The 26,408-nt window shown below is 38.4% G+C and overlaps 1 protein-coding gene across 1 annotated transcript in view; it reads right to left on the reverse strand.

The window, feature by feature from the left end:
- LOC129758377 (neuroligin-4, Y-linked) overlaps positions 1-26,408 on the reverse strand; it is a 260,978-nt gene that overhangs the window by 38,889 nt on the left and 195,681 nt on the right. The window contains exon 9 of the mRNA XM_055755884.1: positions 5,750-5,901. Within this exon, the coding sequence (XP_055611859.1) occupies positions 5,750-5,901 (152 nt within the window). The remainder of the gene's footprint in view (positions 1-5,749; positions 5,902-26,408) is intronic.

Genomic DNA, 26,408 nt, shown 5'->3' on the forward strand with positions numbered 1-26,408 from the left:
GTTTTCATTTGATTTTTCATTAATTACAGAGTTTGTTGCTACTTACCTCTTTTTTCTTATTAGGGTGAAAATTGCATGTTTTTGAAAATTTAAAAATAACTGGTAAAACCAATAATTTTTCTGACTAAGTCAATTTGGTGTCCCATCAACCTTAAAGCTTTTGATGTACAAGAGGAATGATTATCTGTAGGCATTAAGATTTTAGGAGCCATTGAAGTTGAAAAATGTTTCATGTTGCCCCAGTTGATGGTATCGCCGCGAATTAATGACCTTAAAGTTGTTTCGAAAATAGTAATAGTAACTTATATTAATTTAATGGAATAAACTCTTACCCGCGATCTAACAGAATGTGAAATTTTTATATTTTTTTTTTTGTTTTTTTTTTTAAATCCCAGAAAAACAAAAAAAAAACAAGGTTGCTTATAAATTGATTTTGTCCAGACATTGTCAATTTTAAAAAGTTATGTAAACTATGAGAACGCAATTGTACATCAAATTTTAAGTAACATTCAAATTTTTGACAATGGCAAGGTTCTTTGACTCTGCGAGCAGGAGCAATGGTGCCATTGATCCTTCGGAACTCCAAACCTTGCGTTTTTCTTAGTTTGATCTGTTTTTGAAGAAACCTACGACTATGCTGTTCTCCTTCATTTTCCACCATTTCTTCAAATCCTAGATCACCGTTTTCGAGGAAGTCATCGTTCGCATATTTGTCGAAATATTCATCCATGGTGAATCGAGTAATGTCGGATGGATGATCTTCACTGGCATCGGAATCTGAATCGCAAGAATCTGAGACCGGTTCATTTTCGGTTGATTCAGTATCTAACACGGCGTTAGAATGTTTAGCTGTAATAGAAATCAATTAAATATTTGATTTTTTCTAAGGATAATTTACTCACTCCGTTTTGCCAACTCCTCAACTTCGGATCTGGTTCGCAATGGTGAAAATAACGGTGAAGGCAAACTTTCTGAGGATGTGGCTGGAATTGTGATATCATCACTCGAAGATTCTTCACTCGTTTCGACAGCACGCTTCCTGCAATCCCGAAATGATCTAACTCGTGCAGAGGAGTTGAGGGATTCTTCCGGCTCTGACATTTCCGGGAATTGGGTGAGTGTCCGAGATGTCGATATTTCGGAACTGGATGTATGCGTCGTCCTGGTAAATCCCCGCATTCGTGCAGAGCTATCCACAACCAACCGAAATCTCGGTTGAGTTGGTTGTTGTATCTGAAATAACAAAAATATGATCCTTTAAAATTTCTAAAAGAAAAAACTATTTTTTACCTGACGCAACTGAATCCCTTATCCTGGAGTTGAAAATATGAGAACTCATCGGAGTTGAGTTCACGGCGTTTCTGAAGCTCAACTCTCGCGTATCATTAATAAGAGCGTCCGAAGGACTTTCTTGAATTCCGTGGTATGATGATGGATCACCTACTTCCGGCTGGTCGTTGCCAGCCACCCGCATCGCAGCATCTAAAAATATCGATAATCGAAAGTTCCTTATAATAATTTACGTAATGCAAAAACTTACCCAGCAGCATCTGGAATTTGTTGAACACTTCTATTGTGTTTTCCATCACGAAACAGCTGAATTTAAAAAAAAGCTTCACAAATAAAACCGGGAGAACGTACTACTAAGAATTGACCTTTTGAACAACAAAAAATGTAAACAAACACAGAAACTACTCGCTAATTTTGAAATACTCAGAACCCGACTCCATTTTACTCAGACATCGCCTTTTGTATGGCGCAGCCGTCGCTTGATCTAAAACGACTCAGTTTTTCCGAGTAACGGCTACTCAGACAACTCGAAAATTGGCACTCAGCGAATTCGAGTGCTTGAAGGCGACAACTGAGTAAATTTGGATCAGTTTCTGCGAGGCAGTCGTTTTTGTTTATTTTCGATTACAAAGAATAATTTAATAATTATTGGGAAATTGAGATGGTAAGTGTTCATTTTTAACAATAATCTAATAATAATAACGTGCTTTTGATAATTTTACAGGGAATTGCGATGATTTTTTGTCGAATCAGAGATGCATCAAAAAATATCCTTCGGATTGCGTTGCAAATTTACCGGCGGTAAAGTCCAGGAACGAACAAAAACAGCATCTTGGAAAATCAGGCGTACTGTGGTTAGTTTGGTTCCAAAATAATGTTTCCCAATCGGGTAACGCAGAATAGATCCCGCAGGAGGCGTAACCCGACGGAGGACAAACAGAAAAAAAATAGTTTAACAATAAGAATTATTTTAAAATAAAGATTTATGTGCAATATTTCAACTTTTTATTTATTGAATAAACAAATCCATAATCTTTTCCGAAAATTATACAGGTTTTATTTTCCCAGCATGAAAATTCCTATCAAAAACCGACCCGAAAGCATTCGCGCATTCTGAGTAACCCCGACTCAGAAATCGCGAAAAGGGCAGTTAGTCAGATCTGAGTAAAGGCCATTTAGTCAGAACTGAGTAAGTGCGGTTTTGGCGACAACTGAGTAACCGTCACTCTGAACTGAGTAGCTGAAAGTTAGCGAGTATTCGCCCGTTGAAACGAAAAGGCCTATAGGAATAACGGCGATTCACGCAAAAATAATACTATTCGCCTTATTTAAATTTTTGGTAAAACACAATTTTTATCTAAAATTAAACCAAAAATATATTTATTTTTGTACAAAACAGACTGATTCATCAGAATTTACAGAAAACTGGATTTGTTTACATTTGGCGCATACGCCCTTTTGAAAAAACGATACCGAAATATTTACCACTGACTTTAATTATATCGGTTGGTTGTTATGAGAACAAAAACTCAATAATTCACCAGTGATTTGATTGTATCGGTTAGTCGTTATGGAACAAAAACTTAATCATTGTTTCTAATAGAAATGGAATAAGATACGGCGGAGAGCTTTGAAAAGCATATATTTGATAAGATATAAGCTGTCCAATTTCACGAAAAGATTTTTTATATTCTGATAACTTAATAGATAAGTGCTGATAGTTTTTATTTAGCTAATAATTGTTCATAGATTTTTTCACTTGTGATTATAAATTTGTTTTTTTTCACTAATGTTTTTTTTCAGTGTTGAACTGCTTCGCAATTCGCGTGCACTGTGGCTGGCCTTCAAAAACGAACTTGCGAAATTCACACTATCTTTTTACCGGATTCGATTTTTTTTCTTCAAAAACAGTCGTTCAAAATGATCGACCGTCCGTCACAACTATACTCTATTAACTGAAATCCGTTAGCATTCTTTTTCTAGAAGAGATAAGAGAGTTTTTTCGATTCCAACATCACACACACAATCGTCCATTTCAAAATATATTCTCCTCTCTGATGAGTGTTATCTCTGTCGCCTCGTATTTATTTGTTCGAGTTGGTAGTAGTTAAGTCACTGTGTCTATGTCATAAAGTTCACAGGAAACGTATGACTAAAATAGTGTTCATATAAAAGTTATTTTAATTTATTTTCCGATTATAATTTCTTATGTTCTCCTATATTCTCTACAATCCGGAGATGAACTTTCCGCTACGCAGTTCGCTTCGCGCTCACTGTGTTTGTACCCTAAGAGTTATCAACATTCCGGATTGATATTTGGAGAAAAAATTCCTATGTTAATGTAAAAATATGCGCAACATTCGCTTTGCATATCTACAGTGAGCAAAATAGGAATAGTACCACTATGTATTTTGCTTGTTAAAATATTAATTATTAAAAATCACCAAAATTTTCTTCTACAGTTTGTTCTGAATTGCTTAACGAATAAATCAAGCATAACTTTACTTCATCTAGACGTAGCAATTGGCTTTGAGGACCGAAAATATGAAAAACGGTGCGTAGTTTGTTGGTAAAGAATTACAGCTCAAATATCAAATTTCTTAGTTCAAGAAGAGCATCTCTTTAAACCCCCTTTGAATACCTTTGAAAACCTTTGGAATTCTAGAAAACTCCTTAAAATGCAGTTATCTATTCAAATAACTCATAGAAGCATTATTATTCACTATTACACAGTAATTTTTTAGAAATAATCTTGTTTTTGATGAAAAACACAAGTGGTACTATTCTTATTTCGCACCCTTTTTTTCATATTTTTTTTCCTCAACGCCAATTGCTAGGTCCAAAAGAAGTAAACTTTTGCTTGATTTATCCGTTAAACAATTCAAAACAAATTGTAGAAGAAAATTTTGATGATTTATAATCATTCATATTTTTACAGTAGTAAAACACATAGTTTTACTATTCTTGTTTCGCTCACTGTATAAGTTTAAATATCTCAGTGAGATATATATGTGGAACAATTTTAACACAAATTATATAAAAATATAGCTATGAGTCTGTCTTAATATATTTAAAAATTAAGGAAATAATGGTTGACATGATTTAAAAACTACAACCGAAAAGTACTGAAAGTTAAGAGTTCGTTTGCCCCTGTGTTTATGCAATTTTATAAAATTTGTCAAAAATTGTTCCTTACCTAAGTTCCGAAGTTTTCCGTAAAAAAAAATATTTTTATTTCAAGAGGGTTAAATAATTGCAAAAAGTAATGAAAATAATTATGTAAAATATTTCGATTGTTCATTTTCCAATTTCCGTTTGTGATGAAATCTTTCCGAAACAAACCGACCTTGTTCTGGTTTTGGTTTCCGCTTAAAAAGCACTTGATTTAATATGCTAGGATACCAGCCATCAGCCGGCACTGCATATCTCAGGGCCAGAGAGCTTAGCAGTAGCCGACTGGATGGTATCTCACATGGGGTGGTTTTAGCTGGGTCAGAGTTTTATCGAGCAATTCCAGGGAAAAACAATTTCTAGAGCCCCGCCACACATCGTAAGGCAAGGTGATTGATTGGAGTGTCACAATTAATTTGCCAATCTTTATAGATTATCAGTGTTCTGCGTTTCGTTTGAACTGGGGATCTACATCGTTTGAAATATGCTAGTTTTCAATCATTGAAGCAAATTGTTCGACTGTTAGGTTTGATTGACAGTTTGATGCTGAGGCAATCCATACAACATCTTTTGAAGGAACTGGATGTTTCGAGGAAATCAATGCTGGGAGTTTTTTCCTGGTAAAAACAGTTCCCTCGGCTCGCTGATTTCTATTTGGAAATTTCCATTTATTGATATATCTATTCATAAAAGAAAAATCAATCATCAAACAGCGTTGACATTTTGATGGAACTTATTAATGACTATAATCTACCTAAATTGAGTATTTCCATTGAAGCTCAGTTAATTCAGGAACATATCGAATTTAAATGCATTACATTCATTGCATATGCAACTTTTGAATTATACAGTTCGCCAAAGTCATTAAAAATTTAAAATGACTAAGAAAACTACACACACATATCATTACCGTTAGTAGTTCGAACTGAAAGAATCTTGTTCTACAATTCAATGAAAGTTTTAAAAATAGTTCTGCTTTCTAAAAGCCCATGAAAGTTATTCCTTTCAACGGATTGCAACCGGGTAATGTTATTGGATGTGATACTTTGAATCACGGTTGCGATAAAACTAGTGCTCCCATCACTGTGTATGAAGGTATAGGTCGGGTAAAAGCTCTGTTAAGATAGATTTCAACAAGACCATTAACTCGGGTGACCACTTTTCACCCATGTCCAACAAGCGCAAGATGAATGGACAACGAATGGTTTGTCGTATATTTTATAACGTGTGCTCTTTTTTTTTTTTGTATGCCACTGCTGTTATCTGTAGGTGTAGGTGGTGTACGTACCCGGTGCGAATAAAGTTGGACCAGTAGATCATGACCGCTTCCGACAATGCTATTTCCGCCTTGGTGTAGTTCCGGGTGAAGTGGTTGAACCCACCGACAAGTGGCGCCCCGAACAGATACGGCAGGTCCTCACCATGGATACATCCTTGTCGCTGTGAATGAAAAAATAAAAAAGGAAAAAAAATCAAACATGAATTGCCTGGCGGCAGAAATGCATAACATTCAACTTATAACAACGTGCCATCGGAGGGTCGTTCACAAAAGGACACACGGGGACAGTTTTTCAGCCGATGATTGTTTTTGCTTTTCAGAAGGCATTTCAAGATAGCACCTACTTCATGCTCGTTATCTGGTATATTGCCATTTGAAACAATATCATTTACGATTTGCCACATGCGTTCGAATCAAATCAGAAGTTTCAACAATGTCCACGTGGATCAAAAATATTATCGATATGATATTAATTTTCGACTGGATGATTTTTATTTTGAAGTTTTAAAGGATAACGGCTTAATCAGTCATATTCTTGAAAATCAAAAAGAATGGTTTTTACTACTGAAAGAGCCGTGGACTGTATTTTTGCTCGATTTGGGGACCGTTCGAAAGTCCGAAGACACAATTTACCGGATGTGTTGAGAGGGGGGGAACTTGAATAATGAATCACTGAAATATTCTCTATGTACAGTTTTATTTACACTATTTACACTTGGACTTATTTGTAGGAATCATAACTCAAGGAGGAAGGAAAACTTAACTTAACTTAACTTGAAAACTTGGAAGGAATTAACTTCAACTTGTGGGAAGGAATCTTAAGGAGGAACTTAACTCAGCAGGAACTTCTTCTTAAAGAGCCACGTCTTAACTGGCCGGAAACTCGAGAATCGAGTGGCGAACACGCCGGTTGCTTGGATTGGATGATTGTTTTATTCATACACATACACACATCTGTGTGCGCAACGGAAATTTCCACTGGCGGCTGGCTGACGCAACTGCATGCAATTGTTGTTGTACGCCGGCCGGCGTTTTTTATGCGCACGTATGAATTCATGGCCTTGAATGGACAAACAACACACAGGCGGTGATCGGTGATGATTTTTTCGTTGGTGGCAAAATTGCGACGTTGCCAATTCTTCGAGTTTGGTTCGAACAACTACTGTCCAGACTTTTCGGCTATTTTTTGTAGCCTTCTTCAGTGGAGAACTGCAAATTTATTGTAATGATGTAACATTGTCATTTTTAGTTTTACATAGAGGTTTTCTACTCACTAATTGCCAGGTTCGTTTTTCGTCTAGAGACTATTTTTGTAGGTAATTTTTGGCTGAACTTACTGTAGTGGAACTTTAAAAAATATGTTTTAGTTTGTAAAATTCGGTATATACTATTATTTTTCGACTCATTGCTTCATCAAACACACTGCGGCGCTTCACCATTCGACAGAACTATGCGGCAGCGCTTTGTTTACTGATGGAGATTTGAATTTTCTGTATTGGTGTTATGTTTGTGATTGGTGCCATGAGCTTTACATAAGGTGCGGAGATATTTTGATGCTGTCATAAATACATCAGTATCTTCAGACTGGTGTGCGTGCAATGCGGTCTGATTCGCATCAATGACGTCATAAGAGTTGTTTGGGTTGCAATTACGGAAGAGTTTTTGATTTCGATAACTTTTGTTTAATGAAAAAATGACCAAGTGCTGCATAAAATCCTGCAAAATTTCGCAGGTCGACGCTAAGAAGCCAAATAGAGCAGTGAGTTTTCATCAGCTACCAAAGAAACCCGCGGTACGCAAAAATTGGCTCGCGTTCTGTGGCCGTAAGGATGGATCCGGCATATACGTGTGCTCCCAGCATTTCAAATTGACGGAGTTTGTCAATGTTTATATGGAAAACGCAAGGAGGGTTCTTATAAAATCTGGTAAGTATTTCTAACTTAGGCCAATATCGCAACATTCTTTATGTTTCGTTTTTTCTCTCAGTTGTGCCATCCATTCGTTGCCCTCCAACTGAGTCTGCTCGATCCATCGGAGCTAAAGTGAGGAACCGGAAGCAAGTGGTCGAAGAACTTCTACAGAGAAATGCAAACTTGTCCAGGATGGAAAACAACAGTTCAATCGAGTCTCTACAGAACAGCACTAACGTCAAGGACCAAGAGCTACCAGATCAAACTGATGATCACTTCCGGGGACTAGACCTACTTTGTGAGGCGATAAGCGATCCGTTGAAAACCAACTCTGATTGAAGAAGTTATTCCAAATCTAAATCCGAGGTGTTTGAACTATTTTCGCATAAAACATGTCTCGAGAAGCCGTCACTTTCTAAATCAGCAGCCCTCTGTAGACTCGACCTCCTTTGTGAGGTGGCCGTGGATGGTGAACCGCTAGGACTACGCGCCGATGTGTCTGAGAAAGAAGCGACGTTGAATGTGAACCCTGAGCACGACGACAGTGGTATACTTGATTTGTCGTTGAAGAACACCGGTACCGAAGAGTCATCGTTTCCTCAATCAGGCAACTTCTGTGGACTTGACCTGCTTTGCACTGCGATCCACAGTGCTGACCCGGTCGAAACAAATCGTCAAAGTAATCCGAGTCGTCTTGCGAATAATACTGTTTCTGACCAACCGTTGCACGAAATCGCTTTTGATCCGGTACTGTCTACACCTGCAGATATGAACTTCGATGGTCTCGAGTTAATCTGTAAGGCGATCGAGATGGAGATGAACACACTGACCAAAACCATTTCAGTACCGAAGACGCTGACAAAAACTGCGTTACAACAGATAATCATTGATCAGCGGAAAACAATTAGCTCTTTACGTACACGGGTAAAATTTATAAATAAGCCACTATCATCAATATTCATTCAATACTTTGTTCTAGGAGAAACAAAAGTATACTAAAATTAAGTTTCTCCATCGTAAGTATGCGTTAGAGTTGAAAGCGCAGGAAAGGCAGATAGACTTGTTGTGGAAATCCAACCAAGAGCTTGTGCGTGTTCCAGAGCAGTTGATCAAAAAAGAAGTAGTGTTACCAGTTGAGTCAGTTACCCTATGCCACTCACGAAAAGTACTCATCGTCGTTTATAAAACGCCTGAATGTTTATTTGTTTTATGTTGCATGTCCCGTACTGTAAGATAGCACATAATAAACATTATTAAAATTCTAGGTTAAAATTGTTAAAATTGTATAATAAATAAATAGCTAAAATAGGGAACTCCTAACGGTCACATTAAATTTGAAAACACATTCCACAAAACACAATATACACAAAACTGGAATAAAGGGATAAAGCGTGAAGAGGATAGTACGATAAATATAGAATAATATGATAAAAGGACAATCGCTAAGGAACTGGAAAATGTGGTATAAAAAGGGAATTAAGTAAAATCGACTACCGGGAAGGTCTTTTCCAATCCGACTTCCGCCAGATACAGTTCGGCTCCGTGGAAAAGTTCCGTGTCTCTGACAGCAAAATAGAGATCAGGTAAATTTACATTACACTCCCGGTAGTGCGATAAAATCCCTAATTACCCTCGATTCCTTAGGACCCATTATTATTTGGCTAGCTTATTTGCCAAAGCTTGTGGTAAGACCACATTGAGGTCCGTCGCCAAACATACCCTCCCGCCATCGTTAACCAGCAACAGCTCTGGAAGTTGCTCGGCGTGTGTTAGGGTTAGCGACACCGATCAACAAAGTCCAATCAAAAACTTGCCCAGGTCCATCCTCCTGTCCGTCGCCCAATACACCCGACTGCCGTCATCCATCAGCAACCAATTCCGGAAGTAGCCCTGTACGACCTTGAGAGCACTTACCGGAGGTTGACCGGCGAGTGTAAGGGTTGTGCGACAACGATAGCCGGAAACAGCCAAAGGTCCCCGAAATCCCTGAGTCGCGAACACGACTCCGCCATTGTTCCCGTTCGCCACGTGGAATCCCACGAATCCCAAGGTAACCCGCAGCAGCAGTTCCAGTTGGCCGGCCACCCACACACTACACACTACACAGCTGAGAATTATAAGGTAGGACAATAAACGTTTAAACTGAAAAGACCGGTGTTCTGGATTCTCGACCAGCGTCACAACCTTGTCATAGCCGACCCGAGGTTCTCCGTAACCTCTGCTCCGCTGAGCCAACCAAAAGAGGCCGCATGAGGCACACCCTCACCAGAATCCCCGTGGCTTGACCAGGGATTCGAGGGCTATTGTAGCAGGCCCTTCTGGTCAGCTAATAGTAGATGAAGCTTTTGCAAAAGTTTTTACAAAAAATCAAACCGATTTGATTTTGGGATGCAAAAAGAAAGTTAAGTGGACGTCCGAGGAGATCATGACAGCATTTTCACTAAGGTATTATCGCTTTGTTAAAAAAAAAAAACTTTGGTAAAACGACGACCAGGATGTTACCTCCGATATTACTTTGTCTTAAAATATCTTTTTAAAGCTTATCATATCACTGATTCATAAAATCATTATGTTATTACCAGATACCACAGTCAGCCAGTGCTATCGAGATAGTGAGAGAAGAGATAAAAATTCCTTTGCCCAGCCTACGTAGTCTTCGTGAGTATGCTTCAGGAATACACATGAGGAGTGGTGTACTGAAGGATGTGTTATCAGTACTCGAAGCGACTGGGAAACACATGACGTCTAGAGAGCGAGTGGCAGTCTTGGCATATGATGAGATGGCCGTCAAAAACTCTGTTGAAATGGACACAAGGAACAACCAAATTGTGGCCCCGCGTAAGGAAATGCAAGTTATCTCGATACGGGGTCTGTTTTCCAAATGGAAAACACCTGTATTTGCAGATTTTGATTGCCCAATGACCTTAGAGATTCTCAACGATGTTACTAGTCAATTGCACTCGATTGGATTCACAGTGGCAGCAGTCGTTCATGATTGTGGCGGAGGCAACTTGTCTCTGTGGAAACAAGCCAATATAAGCCACGTTACAAAAAAAATTTCTATCCAACACCGCGTCAGAAAAGACGACTTGTACTTTTTCCCCGATGGACCCCATTTGTTGAAACTCGTAAGGACTTGGTTGGTGAAGCACGGATTCTATTACAAAGGTAATTATAACTTTTAAAATGAAAGGAACCATCTGGAAGGAACACTTAATTATGCCTATTTTTCAGGAAATCTGATCACGAAATATTTTTCGGTTGAACTGATCAAAAAGGCGTCGACCTTGAACTCGCCTTTGAGTAAAACTGAAGGGGTTGTTAAAAATGTAGAACTTAACTCTATGTTCAAATTGAGTTTGAAACACATCACAGCTGAGGGACCAGAAAAACAAAATGTTCGCTTAGCAGCAGAACTTCTTAGCCACACTACGGCGGTCAACCTCAGACGACATTTTGGAGAGTACGAGGAGGCGCGGTTGTTGGCCGAAGTAATCGATATTATAAATTCGTGGTTCGACGTTATGAACTCCTATAGCTTGCACCAATCAATACCTGATAAAAAGTGTTATGGATTAGCCGAAGAAGCTCAGAACAAAATACTTGATCAGATGGCCGAGCTTATTACTAACATGAGAACGCTAAAAAAGCATGCTTTACCCGCTGCATCTTGTTTACAGGTACCCTGTTTTGGTAACAGTTTTAACATATATAACCAACAACTTATTCTAACTTTTGCAAAAGGTATTTTATATTCATAAAACAAATTTTTATCTTAAATTGGAATTCAGCTAATAGTTCGTTGCTGATTTAAGATTATTTTTTTGGTATTTTTACAAAAATGAAACAAAATTTCTCATTGATTTAGATCAATTAGATTCAGAGCGGAAGATAATTTTTTATAGTTTAATGTTTCGAATCAAAGGAAACACTCGCTAACTTTTGTGCTAAATTTTGAGCAACTTTAGATATAAGTTTCTACCAATGTTTTGATTGGCTGGAAAGTTCGCCTCGACTATTAGAAAATTTTGTTATTTTATTTTGTTTTTTTTTTTCTATTAGAGATTCACCTTTGTTGGAACTATGGAAATAACTTTTTAGATCTCTAACTACTTACGCAATGTTTGCCAAAAAATGATTTTTTTAATTAGTCGCAAAGAGGGCTAAAATACATTTTTTTGTCTGATAAGATTTGAAAAATCAATAATTTTCAAAAATTGCAACTCTGACTAAAAAAATTATTTTAATGATAAGTAACTTGCAGTTCCAATGTTTATCGAAAATAAATTTTGCATGAGGCCTTATACTCAAGCCTTTTAATAAACTGAAAGCTTTCAATAGGAACTAATAGGAGTTAGGAAAATAATTATAATTTTTAAGGTTCACCGTAACACTAGTCAAAAGTGTCTCCCAATCAATTCCTTCAGCCTCTCTCCCAACCAAAATTGTTTTGCTAGGATGCAGAGGTAACCTCGGTCCTAAAGCACAAAATAGATCTTTCATCCTTTTCTCTTTCTTCCAATCTATCTATTGACTACTAGGACGTGGCCGGCGCCGTTATTGACGTAAAAAGAGAGAGCATCAGTTTTGGGCAGTGTGAATGAGCTGCTAATCCCAAGCACCATTCATTTGACCTCTGATCAAAATTGATGGCCTCGGTCAATCACGGAGTAGCAACCATTGGCAATGTGGAACTTGTTCTACTGAGTCACGCCAGCGATCGTGGACCTCGAAGTGATTGTTAGCATAATATGTTTTAAAAGCAATACATACATTTTCTACAACCATGCACTTCGGGTTTTACGGTTAAAGGTGGATGTGAGTAGTTAATCAAGCTAAGCTAAGCTATATAACCAACAACTTATTCTCTTTTCCCAGACATTTCAGAAGGCCATTTTGATTTCCATCCATTCAACTAAGTGCCTATTGCAAACAATGCGAGCTAAATATGGAATCGATTTTATCATGACATACAAACTCAACCAAGACTTTGTTGAGAACCTATTCGCTATGATTCGTTTGAATGAAGGAAGCCAAGCTTCGCTTGATTATCCTGGGGAAAAGCCTGAAACAACAACTAAGCCGGAACCAGAATACAGAGCAAAAAATGGATTTTCAAGAAAAATTCAACATGTCAACTATATTTAGGAAAAATAAGCGCCCAATGCCTCACGACGATGAAACGTTAATCGATTCGGATGATGACGAAACGTGGGTTTTTGGACCGAAGGAATCTACATTAGAAGAAGCTGATGGGCAGCAATACGCTTACGGGTTTATTGCTAAAACGTTGATAAAACAGCATGATTGGTGCGGTCAGTTTACTCATCAGCTAACGGAAGATATTGAAAAAGATTTCAACAAGGAAAATTATGTCCAGGATCTGTCGAAAGGAGAGTGGTTGGAGATAGGACCGGTTACCTTGCTATCCTTCGACTCGTTGCCTTGGCCTATCCAAACTATGGCCTGGATTGTCCGTTTGGCTCCGAAGTTCCCTCTCAAGCCGCATGCAAATATGGAACAATGGCCGAGTTCCGAAATGGTTTTCTGCATGCACCGTACCGGAATTTTATACGCTGGATGTTTCCGATTTTATGCATGCAATTTAAACACTGGCACTTCAAGATAATTAGGTACTTATTTTAATTGCACTTAGTTTAGTTTAAGTATTTAACAAATTTAGTGTATAAGCTTAAAACGATGTGGTTCGACACCAACCAAACTCTATCAGACTCGGGCGGCAACTGTCTTCAAGACTCGTGTTGGTCGGGAAACAATGGGTCGTCGGGAGGCTGGTCAGCACCAGCTATAATTTTCCTCCTCACTATCAGTCCACCTCATCATCTCTTTTCATAGTACTCTACTAACGAATTCCAGGGTTGTGAAAAGGCACGTTATCAAACAGAGGGTTAGTTGCTGCTTCTGAGACATGGTCAAATGTCGCTGAGCAAATGAACTCGTGCTTTAGTCATCTTCATAACAAGGGACCCTATAAAGAGGAAGTTGGTTTCCGGAATAAGAAAATGTAAAGATACGAACCGTTCGAAAATTGAATCGACATTTCAAAGACGTGCCAAAAGCAATTATCGACAAGTTTACTCAAAAAAGATTAAAAATGCGAGTAAAGCACCTTCAAAAGGTATTGCTGGAACGAAAACTCCATAACTTTAAAATTTTGAAAAACAAGAAAAAACAACCTCGCGAAGAGCGCGACGCCGTGAACAGAAAAAATGAGAAAAAAATTAATAATTTTGTTACCTAGCTTCGATTTAACGATTTGTTCTCGATTTGATAGATAAAAACAGTTAGTACGTACAAATGAACGAAAAGAAATATTTATTTGTCCCTTAGTTTCTTGATTGAAGCTGTTGATTATGAGTTACGCGTTCTGTAACAACCGAATCACGCTGAAAAAAGCCATTCAATACTCATTTTTAAATGGGAAATTCACTCAACAAGGATATACATATGTTTCACCTTTTATGCGAGCGTTCAGGTATCAGGTATCAGAAAAGGGGTAGGCTTGATAGCGGCACGTTATCCAAACAAACGGGAAAATTGTGCCTAGCCTTTTTTTTACAGATTTCATCATATACCTGAGAAACCTGAAACCCATAAAAGGATTAGAAAATAAATAAATATTTAGGGCATAAAGCCGATCCACGTAGGGATTTTGAAGAATTGAAGCTTATAACAACATTGGGTGAAAAATGACAGATTGTAATTTTAGTTTAAATTCTTAGAATTAGATACACTTATAACAGGATAGGTGAGAGTACATAAAAGCTTTCTAGCAAACGAAAAACAGGCATATATGAGTTAAAATTTTACAAACTAAAACATATTTTTTAAAGTTCCACTACAGTAAATTCAGCCAAAAATTACCAACAAAAATAGTCTCTAGACGAAAAACGAACCTGACAATTAGTGAGTAGAAAACCTCAATATGTTAAACTAAAAATGACAATGTTACATCATTACAATAAATTTGCAGTTTTCCACTGAAGAAGGCTATAAAAAATAGCCGAAACGTCTGGACAGTAGTAAAAATCATTCGTTTTGATTTTCAAGAATATGACTGATTAAGCCGTTAACCTTTAAAACTTCAAAATTATCAATATGTTTTCAATATTTGTTAAGTGAAAATCTAAGAAGTGGTTTTTAGAAGTGTTTTTTTTTTTAAACAATAGGGACAGTGGTTCGCACACATTTTTTTGAACTACTGTTCGTTTTCATCAATTGAGAACAACGGATTGATGATTGCTGATGGCAGATGATGATTATAAACGCGGTGCTAATTTACATCATCACACGGCTAAGCGAGACTTCTCAAATTGGGTTCGTGGCAACACAACAGTGTTGCCAGGTATTCTGGGTAAGAGTTTCAAAGAGTTCATTGACAAATGAGTAAAGGATGATACGGTCAAAATTTGGTCAAGGGAAATCGCGTGTAAATCGGTGAAATCGTTTATTTAAAAAATCAAATTAAATTACTTTTTCAAGTTTAATTAGTATAAAATTCAGGAAAAATATTCTGTTAGGCTTCCGCTTTTCCAAATCCGAATTGCCGGGCCTTACGCTTAACCCCTGCCATCAGATTTTGTACAGCCACCTTGTCCACCTTCTTCGCCGCAGAAAGCCAGTTTGCCTTGAACTGCTGCTCGTCCTTAGCATTTTTCTGGTCTTCTTTAGGTTCTGCTTGACAATAGCCTAGTATTTCTCAATTGGGCGGAGCTCTGGCGTGTTGGGAGGGTTCTTGTCCTTGGGAACCACCTCCACGTTGTTGGCGGCGTACCACTCCATGGCCTTTTTACCATAATGGCAAGATGCCAAATCCGGCCAAAACAGTACGGAACAACCGTGTTTCTTCAGGAAAGGCAGCAGACGTTTATTCAAACACTCTTTCACGTAAATTTCTTGGTTGACAATCCCGGAAGCTATGAAAATGCTACTTTTCAAGCCATAGGTACAGATGGCTTTCCAAACCAGATATTTCTTCGCGAACTTTGACAGTTTCATGTGCTTGAAAATATCTGCTACTTTCCTCCTCGTGCCCCCTTTTGCCGTATAAAACTCCTGTCCCGGAAGCTGGTTGTAGTCGGCTTTGACGTAGGTTTCGTCGTCCATTACCACGAAAACTTCGTCAGCATCGTCGTGTAAAGCCTCTGGGATCGCGCTTTGGCCTTCGTATTTTGTTTATCATCGCGATTTGGAGTCACTACCTTCTTGTAAGTCGATAGTCCGGCTCGTTTTTTGGCTCGATGCACGGTTGTAGACGATTTTTTTTCCTGTAGGGGAGAGCCCACTGCGACCAGTAGTTGATCTATTGTGGTGTTTACCCCGCGTTACTATATGCTGTCAGGTTCACCTGCACTATTGATTAGAGTGACAGTTGATTGCTGACTAAGCATTTTATCCCAATCGGGTATAATATCAAAGATGTATGATATAACCTTCTTAGGGCTGATATGCAACCATATGTCTTGTGCGCTTATTAACTTTGCCCCAAGAACACGCTCTCTCCTCTTAAGGAGGGCGCAGCAGTTGCATAGAAGATGCTCTGCAGTTTCTTTTTCGAACCCGCAGAACCGACAGTCATCGTTCAGAATTATGTTTATCCTTTTGAGATGCTGTTTTGTAGGACAATGTCCGGTCAAGAGACCTGTGTAAGTACTTAATTCGTGCTTACTTAAGTTCAACATGTTTTTTGAGAGTCGTGCGCTTGGTTCAATGAATCTTTTTGCCTGAGTTGCTCCCTCCGCTGTTTTCCAGTTGGAAACAATAGTGGTGCTTTCCCAGTTCTTGAGCTCCATAGTCAAGGCACTTCTCGATACTCCGCAGAAAGGTTCAGGTCCAATCAACAGTCCCTGAGATCCTTCCCTAGCTAGTTGGTCTGCTTCTTCGTTCCCTAGGATACCGCAGTGGCCTGGTACCCAGAATAAAGATACTCTGTTCCTTATGGCCAGGTTTCTTAGTGCAACTATACACTCCCAAACTAGTTTGGAGTAACATGTGAACGTTCTTAGGGCTCGGAGAGCAGCCTGGCTGTCAGAGAACATGCAGATACTTGTGTACCTGTATCCCCTTTTCAAACAGGCTAACGTGCATTCTAGAATTGCTTGAATTTCAACTTGGAATACTGTTGGCCAGTTTCCCATAGGAATTGAGATCCTGAGTCTAGGTCCGAAATCCCCTGCCCCAGTTCTTTTATCCATTTTTGACCCATCAGTGAAGAATAGGATCGATCTGGGAGGAACCGCAGGTCCACCTGACTCCCACACGTCCCTATCATTGATAGTTACATTGTATGGTATGTCTAGGTTGAAAATGGGCTCCATCCAGTCATCATTTTTCACAATAAGTGAGTTTAATTTAAATTTATTTAGGATTTTGAGGTGTCCTGTAAGTCCTGTTTTCCCTACTCCTTTGAGGCAGACCCATAGAGCTGTTGTAGCCTTAGCGATTACATGCTCTATCTGTGGGTTCCATGATAGCTTTGAGTCTAGTACTATGCCTAAATATTTCACTTGTGATTCGAGGTTTAACACTTCCCCATCTAATGTTAGAGGTTTTAGTGTAATTTTTCGTCTCCTAGTGAATGCTATCACAGTAGTTTTGGAAGGGTTTATGTTTAGTCCCTCTTCCCTGCACCAAAATAGTGCGTAGTTGAGTGCAGTTTGCATTCTATTAGACAGCACATTCTCATGTTTTCCCCGAACTATAATAACTACGTCGTCTGCAAAGCCAATAACTTCGAATCCCATGGATACAAGTTTGTTTAGGAGGTCATCCACTATCAAGGACCACAACAACGGTGATAGAACCCCGCCTTGGGGACATCCCTTCGTTGGTGTGGCTTTGATTGTAAGTCCTCCCAAGCTTGTATAAATGGTTCTGTTTATTAGCATCGCACTAGTCCAGTTAACAATTGCCGAGTGGCACCCTCGTCTTTTCATAGCTGTTTCGATTGAAGTGTGAGATGCGTTGTCGAATGCCCCTTCAATGTCTAAAAAAGAAGCGAGTGCTATTTCTTTTGCCTCTACAGTCTTTTCTAGTTTTTGTGTAAGGGTATGTAAGGCCGTAACCGTGGACATACCTTTTTTGTAAGCGAACTGGAAGTTGTTTAGCTTACTTAAGCTAAGATATTGCGATTTAATATACTCGTCAAGTATCTTCTCCATTATTTTCACAATAATGGACGTTAGACTAATAGGTCTGAATGCCTTAGGTTGTGTTTTATCTTTTTTCCCTGGTTTCGGGATAAAGATCACGCGCACCTTCTTCCACTGAGTTGGAATATGACAGAGGGTCATACTGGCGACGAACATCTCTACCAAGGCAGGTGTTACCATTTGTTTAGCTTGCTGTATTTGAATTGGTAAAATTCCATCTTCACCAGCTGCTTTGAATGGTTCGAATGTACTTATTGCCCAGTCAACCATTGAAGGTGTAAAGATTGTGCGTTGTAGACGATACACCCAGCTTATTTGCGGCATCTCGGAGAGAGAGGTTTAGGTTTCGCTTGAAACTACCGGCAACTCTCTTTGTCGTCTCAGCGGCTTCCGGTTTTCGATTTCCCCCCGATCCAGACTTCCTGGCTGTCGACAAACGTTCCCCAAACACTTTAATTACATTTGTAACTGTTGATTTGGCAACATTTAGCGTTTATGCCGTGCGACTAGCTCGGATTTTCGCGAGCAACATTCTACACACACACACCTTCAAAATGAGAGGTGTTCAGGTTTATTAAATGCAAAATTGAAAGAAATACGTCAAGTTGATATTGACCAAATTTAGACCGTATCACCCTTTAGAGAAATAGAAAGCATTGAAATAATCGCTTAAGGTTTTTTCATTGAAAACTCAATAGAATACCGTCAAACGGGACATCACAAACTAAATTTCTACACAAGTTTCGAAGTTATGGATACTGATAGGTCAACCTGGACACAGGGTGGCCCTACAACTAGAATAGGATCTGTATCTTTCTTTACTCATGGCTCAAAAATGAATGACAATGCTGGTGCCGGAATTTATGGCCCAGGGGTTTACATAGCGATTCCAATGGGATGTTGGCCAACAGTCTTCCAAATAGAGGTCCATGCGATTTACTCTTGCGCGGAAATTTGTTTGAAGAGGACGTATAGGCACGCTAATATATGCATATTCTCAGACAGTCAAGCAGCGTTACAAGCTCTTAAAGCTCCAATGTGCAGCTCAAAACTAGTATGGGATTGTATTAATGCTTTAAGGGGGGGGGGGGGGGGTAGGGTCTAACGGGTATAAAAAACACAATTTTCACGATTTTTTTCTAGAGCTATCGTTCAAACAAATGTATTCAAATTTTTTGCATTATACAAAACATTGTTAAAAGAACATTAAGTAATTTTTTCGTAGAAAAATATTGAAAAATGAGCCGGTGACGGAGCACTTTCGAGGATGCCTTTTAGAAAACAGGATTTGCGGTGGACACTGTATCTCAGCACAGAATCATCTGAAGTCAAAAAATCAGAGCAAAATATTTTTAATAGATGTTTTTCTGGACCCCAACGTTTTTATTTAACTTTTCACTTAAAAATCCGCCATTTTTCACCCGTAAAATCTCCCCAAAGTATAAAAATCGAAAAAGAAAAACTTTGGGGTCTGGTATTTTATATGTAGAAAATATGTTCCAAATTTGGAAAGAATCGGATAAGTAGTTTTCAAATGACGATGTCCACGGACTTTAAAAATGTGCTTTCGAGAAAAACGCGTTTGAAGTTTCTGCTCTTGCTTTCTTGCAGTATTAGATAAGAGGAGATAAAGGCCTATAACTTCTACAGTTTTGCTTCAATTGACTTGAAAATTTGACACAACATTCTTGAAATGTTTTACAATAAGAAAATAAAAAAATAAAAAAATCGATTTTTTGAAAGTGTTAGACCCTACCCCTCCCCCCCCCCCCCTTAAAGCAATTATCAATACAAAATCAGGTGAACCTTTATTGGGTTCCAGGTAACCGCGGCATATACTGGCTAGGAGAGGATCGGAAGGGCCAATGACCGGGCCGGAACCTTTCTGTGGAGTATCAACTTGAGCACTTAACAATGAACTAAAAACTTGGGAAAATTTAAAAATAAAATTCAAATGGCTTGTATCTATTGGTGCTAGGCAATCTAAAAGATTCATAAAGCCCGATTCAAAGAAAACTCGCGACCTTTTGAACCTGTCGAAAAGTGATCTGAAAACATTTACAGACCTTTTAACAGGGCAATGTCCATGCAATTACCACCTTAAAAAAATTGGCAAACTTAGTAATGATATATGCCGGTTCTGTAAAACTGAAGTAGAAACTGCAGAGCACTTAATGTGTGACTGTGGATATCTTATGACACATCGACTAAAAGTTCTTGGTAAGCGAATCCTAACTTCCGATGATATTTGGGAGATGAATGCCAGTAAGGTGGTGGGAGACATAAGAAACACCATCCCAAACTGGAATTATGTCTTGATTTCGTCTACAACTGACATCTCAATTAATGATGGCAGTACGACGTAATCAGACAAATAGTAAATTGGGTTACTCCACAATAGATCAAATAAATTGGTCGCAGTGGATTTTCTCATACAAAAAAAACGGGGCATCATGCAAAAGCAGGGTTAGATGCAACATTTGTATACCACAACACTCATTCAATTTTTGTTTCAATATACTGTAATAAAGTTATTATTGAATGATAACAAATTAATGATGACATAGTTTTTATCATTGTGAAGTTTTTTAAAGTTTTTTAAAGTTTTTGATTTTCATAAAAAAATAAAAAAAATCGAGCAAAAACAAGATGTACAATTTTTTACATTTTTCGATGCCGTAAAATACTTTACCTCGTATGACGGATTGGCTTAACGATATCACCTACAAACTTTATATTGCTTTCATTATCCAATACCAACACTGTTGTTGTATGGATATTTTTCGGAGAATCACCAAAATTTTTAAATAAATATTTTTATAATCAGTCAGCTGACTGGGGCAAAATGTAACAAAATGAAAATCAGAACTAAATCTCATAAATCGCTTTTCCATATGCTGGGATATGATTGTTTTGCATTATGCGTTTGTTAACATAAAAATTTCATCCATCCTAACATTTATTTACATGATTTAAGATAATAGAATATTTTGTTGTATTTTTTACCCCTCAATGTATGCATCAGTTTAACACTTTTTTTATTAAAAACATTTTTGACAGAAAAAATGTAAAATTTAATTCGAACAAAAGCAAAAATCACTGCAATTGGTGTTTTATGCGTTATGACATCACAAATGTATCAAATACTTTAAATTGTCAAACGTTTTCATTTGATTTCTCATTAATTACAGAGTTTGTTGCAACCTACCCCCTTTTCTTAGTAGGGTGAAAATTGCATGTTTTTGTAAATTTTAAAGTAACTGGTAAAACCAATATTTTTTCTGATTACGTCAGTTTGGTGTCCCATCAACCTTAAAACTTTTGATGTACAAGAGGTATGATTATCTTTAAGCATTAAGATTTTAGAAGTCATGGAAGTTCAAAAATGTTGCATGTTGCCCCAGTTGACGGTATTCGACCGAATATTCGGCCGAATAGTTGAAAAGCTCAATATTCGGTATTCGGCCGCTCGCCGAATACCACTATTCGGTACATCTCTACTGTATATTAAAGGCAATTTAAAATTAATTCATTGATTATTCGATGGTTTCATTTCGACATTTGGTTTCGAGCCAGATTTGGCACATATTTCTAAAAAACTTATGTGAACTTCGTAAGCGATTCCGGTTGTCAGTGTGAATTAATTTTGACACGAATTCTAATATTGAACGCCAATTTTCTCATAAACAATGTATAGTAGAACCCCGCATATCCGAGGCTGTCGGGTTAAGGACCACCTTTGGTTAGAGAAACGAAAAACATTTAAAAAGCCTATAGTAGCTATGTGCCTTTTGGTTACTTGGGTATTTTTCGCTCGGGTCTAGCATATCATCCAGGCGCATTGCTCGGTAAATACTTGGTTTTAGTTATGATTTTCAATCGAAGTATCTAGGCAAGTTTGAAATATAAACTAGCAGAAAGAGTCGGTTAAATAGCTTAAAAATAAATCACAGTGATAAGAGACAACTAAACATCGATTTTGTATGAAAATGGTGGCTCGGATAACCAGAGCTCGAATTAGCGGGTTTCTACTGTTAATGATGAGATTCTGATTAGATCGATTGACTATGCACCGAACCGAGGATTGCCGTGGGATCCTTCAACAATGGAGCAACTGAACGACCTTGACCTGGCTGACGATATTGTTTTGCTCGCCCAAACACAACCAGATATGCAGAGCAAACTCGACGACCACACCGAAAGTTCCAAGGCAGCAGGTCTCAAAGTCAATGTCGGAAAGACCAAGTCGATGGAGATCAACACAGGAAATCCCTTCAGTTTCATGGTAGCTGGGCAACAAGTTGAGAAAGTGGAGTGCTTCCAGTATCTTGGTAGTCGATAACGCCTGATGGTGGTACCAGAAAAGACATCGAAACCCGGATCAGAAAGGCCCGATTTGCGTTTGCGAGTCTCCGAAACATCTGGCGGTCACGCCAGATCTCTCTACGAACTAAAATCCGAATCTTCAACTCAAACGTCAAATCTGTATTGCTGTACGGGTGCGAAACTTGGTGCACATATGCGGTAACGACGCGAAAACTGCAAGTATTTGTAAACCGCTGCCTGCGAAATATCATCCGCGCTTGGTGGCCTGGCAACTGGATCTCAAATGAGGAACTACATCGCCGGTGTCATCAAAAGGCGCTAGAAATCGAGATTCGGGAACGTAAGTGGAGATGGATTGGGCACACGCTGCGAAGAGATGAAAACGAGATTTGCAGAGAGGTGCTAGATTGGAATCCAGAAGGTCATCGAAGAAGAGGCAGACCCAGAAACTCGTGGCGGCGAAGCCTAGCCGCTGAAATCCGAACTGTCGACGAGAATCTCGACTGGGACCAAGTGAAGACGCTGGCTCCAGATCGTCAACAGTGGAGGTCTTTTACCACGGCCCTATGCACCGGAGGATCGGCGCGGGATCATTAAGTAAGTAAGTAAGTACTGTTAATGAAAGTCTACATTTAGCGGTGATTTGTTAAATAGTTTACCTGAAAGGGTAATTCCAATTGGATTAGCACCCAGGAAACAGTTTGTTTACATTTCCATGCATCCAACCATTACGGTTCAGTAATTGAAATCAGTCATGAGATTATCATTGAATTTCATTTGTCTTTGTTTCGAAAATAAATGTCTGCTTTCTTTATCTTGTCGAAAAAGCAAGTCTAGTTAAGGATAGGGTTACCATATCCCGCGACACCAAAAAGTGTACATTGAGATAATTTATCCAAAAAGTCTTCGGTAGAATCCTTATAATTTAGCGCCATACGCACAACGTTGTGCCCTGCTTGGACTTCATACGGACTTCATCGGTTAATCGCTGTTCGTGGCAAAAATTCTTCGGAACGAAATTGGCTGCTCCTGGCTACTTTCTCGCTGTAATTTTTATGCGTCAGAACGAACTCTGCGAAATAGAAACTGGTTATCTCTGGAACCAATAAGTACGCGTTATGGCAGCAACGGCCCTCTCCGTTCAGCAAAAAAAAAAATGCTTTTTGATCTATTATACTAGTGGGGTGTCGCATCAAATAGCATCACGGAAAAAACGCTGTAGAAATTCGCCCAGTAGACCGATCCTTTTGCAAATTTTAGACAGTGAAATAAAAACCATTAAACAACTTTTGGCATTTTCTTTTTATTCATACTTCAAGCCTAAGCCCGTATGCTCACACCTTCCTCTTTACCCCGTCTATAAGGTCCTGCACAACGTCAGGTTATAGCTTATTTTTTAATTGTCAGATGATTTTATTTTAAATAAATAAATAAATAAAAAGTCCGGAGAAAGTTGACACGTTCGTCGCCATGGGACCCATATTCGGGTGACGGCTGTTTTTCCTCTGTTCGCTCTGATTTTCTAAGCTCCCGCGTTAACCCATCCATCAGGTTGACACAAGATCCATATATTATAGAGCTTTGCGCCCGGATGGTATGCAATAGGATGTACAGTAGATCTCCGCTTACCCGAGGTGGTCGGGGAAGGGACCACCTCAGATAAGTGAAACCTCGGATCAAACGAAATACATTGACGAAACCCTTTAGCTGTGGTATTGCATATCACCCAGGCGCATAGCTCGGTTCTTATATGGATTTAGTTTTTCTATTTGATCGACGTTTCTGGCAAGTTAAGATTTTAAACTTGTCGCAGACTTCAATTTAATAGCTTAACAATGTATCACGATGATAAAACACGTTTTTTGGAATGGATTTTCGATAACCAGAGTTATGATGAGCAGGGTTGCAGCACAGTACGTATTTCGTGCTATCTGAGGTGGCACCGAGATATTTCAATTTATTCAAATACTGTTAATGTCTTGGAGGTTATGTGATTTACATGACAATTATAAATTTTCTTCAAAAATATTCTTATACTAAACCTAAATTTTGTGCATATTGATTACTGTTTGCATACTCAAAGGCGCTTATCGCGCTCACTGTTTATAACTACCTAAAATGCATGTATATTAAAACAAAATGTTCAAGTAATTTTTGTAAGCTGAATTCCTTTCGTATATCCTTTTTTGCATAAGATATGAAACATCTTCATAAAAAGGAAGAAACACGTTGGTTTTTCTGATAAAACGTCTTTCAACAAAAAAAAACATTTGGTAAAATTTCACAAAAAGAACAATACACCCATTTTTCGATTGAAATAGTGTACATATGGAATACGTATGGAATCCCTAGTTTAGAACAAACCTTTTTTTCCGAATCAAAGCAATCGAAAGATTCCCTTTTCGATTCTAAAATGCTTTCTTATGAAGATAGTATGTGAAGTGTGTAGTGTGTAGTGAATTTGTCTTATACCGTGGTTGAATTAAAGGGAATATTTCGTAATATTTTGCTTTGATTTAGTAGAATTATTCAACCAAGTAGTCTCTCAACACATATAAGAGTGAACACTTTTTTGTTCTTCAGATTGTGATTCTTAGAATCCCAAATTCTGGAAGAATTTTTAAATGGAGGAAGAGATTGCTTGGAAAGCACGATGATTTATATGTGATTTTTCTACTGTCTTTTACAATTTCACTAGTGTTCATTATCTGGTGCTAGTACTTCTACCCTACGCAAAATACAAAATAATTATAATATTACGAAAAAAAAGTTTTTTTATACTTCCCAATGTTAATAACGATAACGCAACATTTTGCTAGGCGCTCTGAAAAAGATGTTTACCATCAATTCTGCCAGCAGAATACCTCGTTGCCGCACTGCAAAATGTGAAAGCACTATGTTCTTCGATGGGATGTTCTGCAGGATTCTGAAAGTTGCAGATGCACAAAATTGAACTCAATTTGTAGCTCTTCTGTTTTCCCAAAGTGTTCCCACTTTAACTTGAACTACCGTTTTCTCTTCTTCCCTTGCTGTGGCAACCTTGTGGAGTGAACATTTTATTGATTCAAAACATTTTTGTGTGAGACTTAATCTGCCTTGATTCCGTTGGGCGAAATCGTTCTGTTTTGTTTCACACCCCACAACAATTGTTTGTAGCATAAAGTTAAACCGGAAGGAAGTGTCACCTGTTACCCTAAAGGCATAGCGCGGTAGTTCACATTTTTTTTTGAATGCATGGCTGAAAGGCACTGCAAATGCGCCCAGGTGACGTACACAAGGTGAAGAGAACACTTTTGCTAAGCCCTTTGCTATACTTGATGATTTATAGCACTGAGAGCTGGTGCTTGCTAGTAGGATAATAGTTCGGACTGCTACAGGAAACCTTTTTTGCTCTTCCCTGCCTGAATGCCTCCGGAAAAACAATCTGTTTTTGACTTTGTTTTACGCATTTGAATGTTCCCATCGCTTCTTGACAAACACTTTGCATAAAATGGCAACTTTGCTGCCACCTTGCAAAATTCAGCGTCTTCGCTCCACTTGAAAGCGCTCACGTTAACTCCTGTTCTGTTGGGGTGAGCCGAAAAAAATAATACATGCATGTCATTCCTCCCTTGCCGCCGTCTTTGAATCCTCCGCGGCATTTTTAAGCCATGATTGATGATTCAAGAAGGCCCGAGGCGTGTCATCAAAGATGTGCGGCTTTTGACAAAGTGTTTTGTAATAGTTACGACATACCTTCATACACACATCGGAGCTTTTTTCTAGCACCTCAAATATTTGCTCTGCTGTTGAAATGATTGACGTACGTTGCCTGGTCTTGGCGAGAAAATCCCCCCGGGTAGCAAATTGATAAGATTTGCATATAAAGCGGAAACAGCGAGGCCGGCAAAGATTTTGTTATTTTGACACTTTTGGTGTCTTTTTACTCCCACACACATTTGAAGGAAGGTGAAGTTTTTGCGCGATAGGAACGTGGTCTTAATTTTCGATATATTGACAGTCTTGGGAATGAAAAAAAAAAAAAAACAAGTTTGGCAATAACTTTATTTTTGTTGTTGTATTTTTTTTTTTACATTTTGTATAACTTTGAACATTACAAAAAAAACTAATGCTTGATTGATACTGTTCAATCTGACTGTCAATCGGACAATTTTTAATCGGACAAGCTCGGTAATCGGCAGTTGTTGTTGAGAAATCATTTCACTCGGGAACTATCGGTTAGATGCAAGTTGAGTGAATTTCAAACAATCAAGGTCTATT

Source organism: Uranotaenia lowii, chromosome 3, assembly GCF_029784155.1.
Source record: "Uranotaenia lowii strain MFRU-FL chromosome 3, ASM2978415v1, whole genome shotgun sequence".
In the NCBI taxonomy this organism is placed as follows: Eukaryota; Metazoa; Arthropoda; class Insecta; order Diptera; family Culicidae; genus Uranotaenia; species Uranotaenia lowii.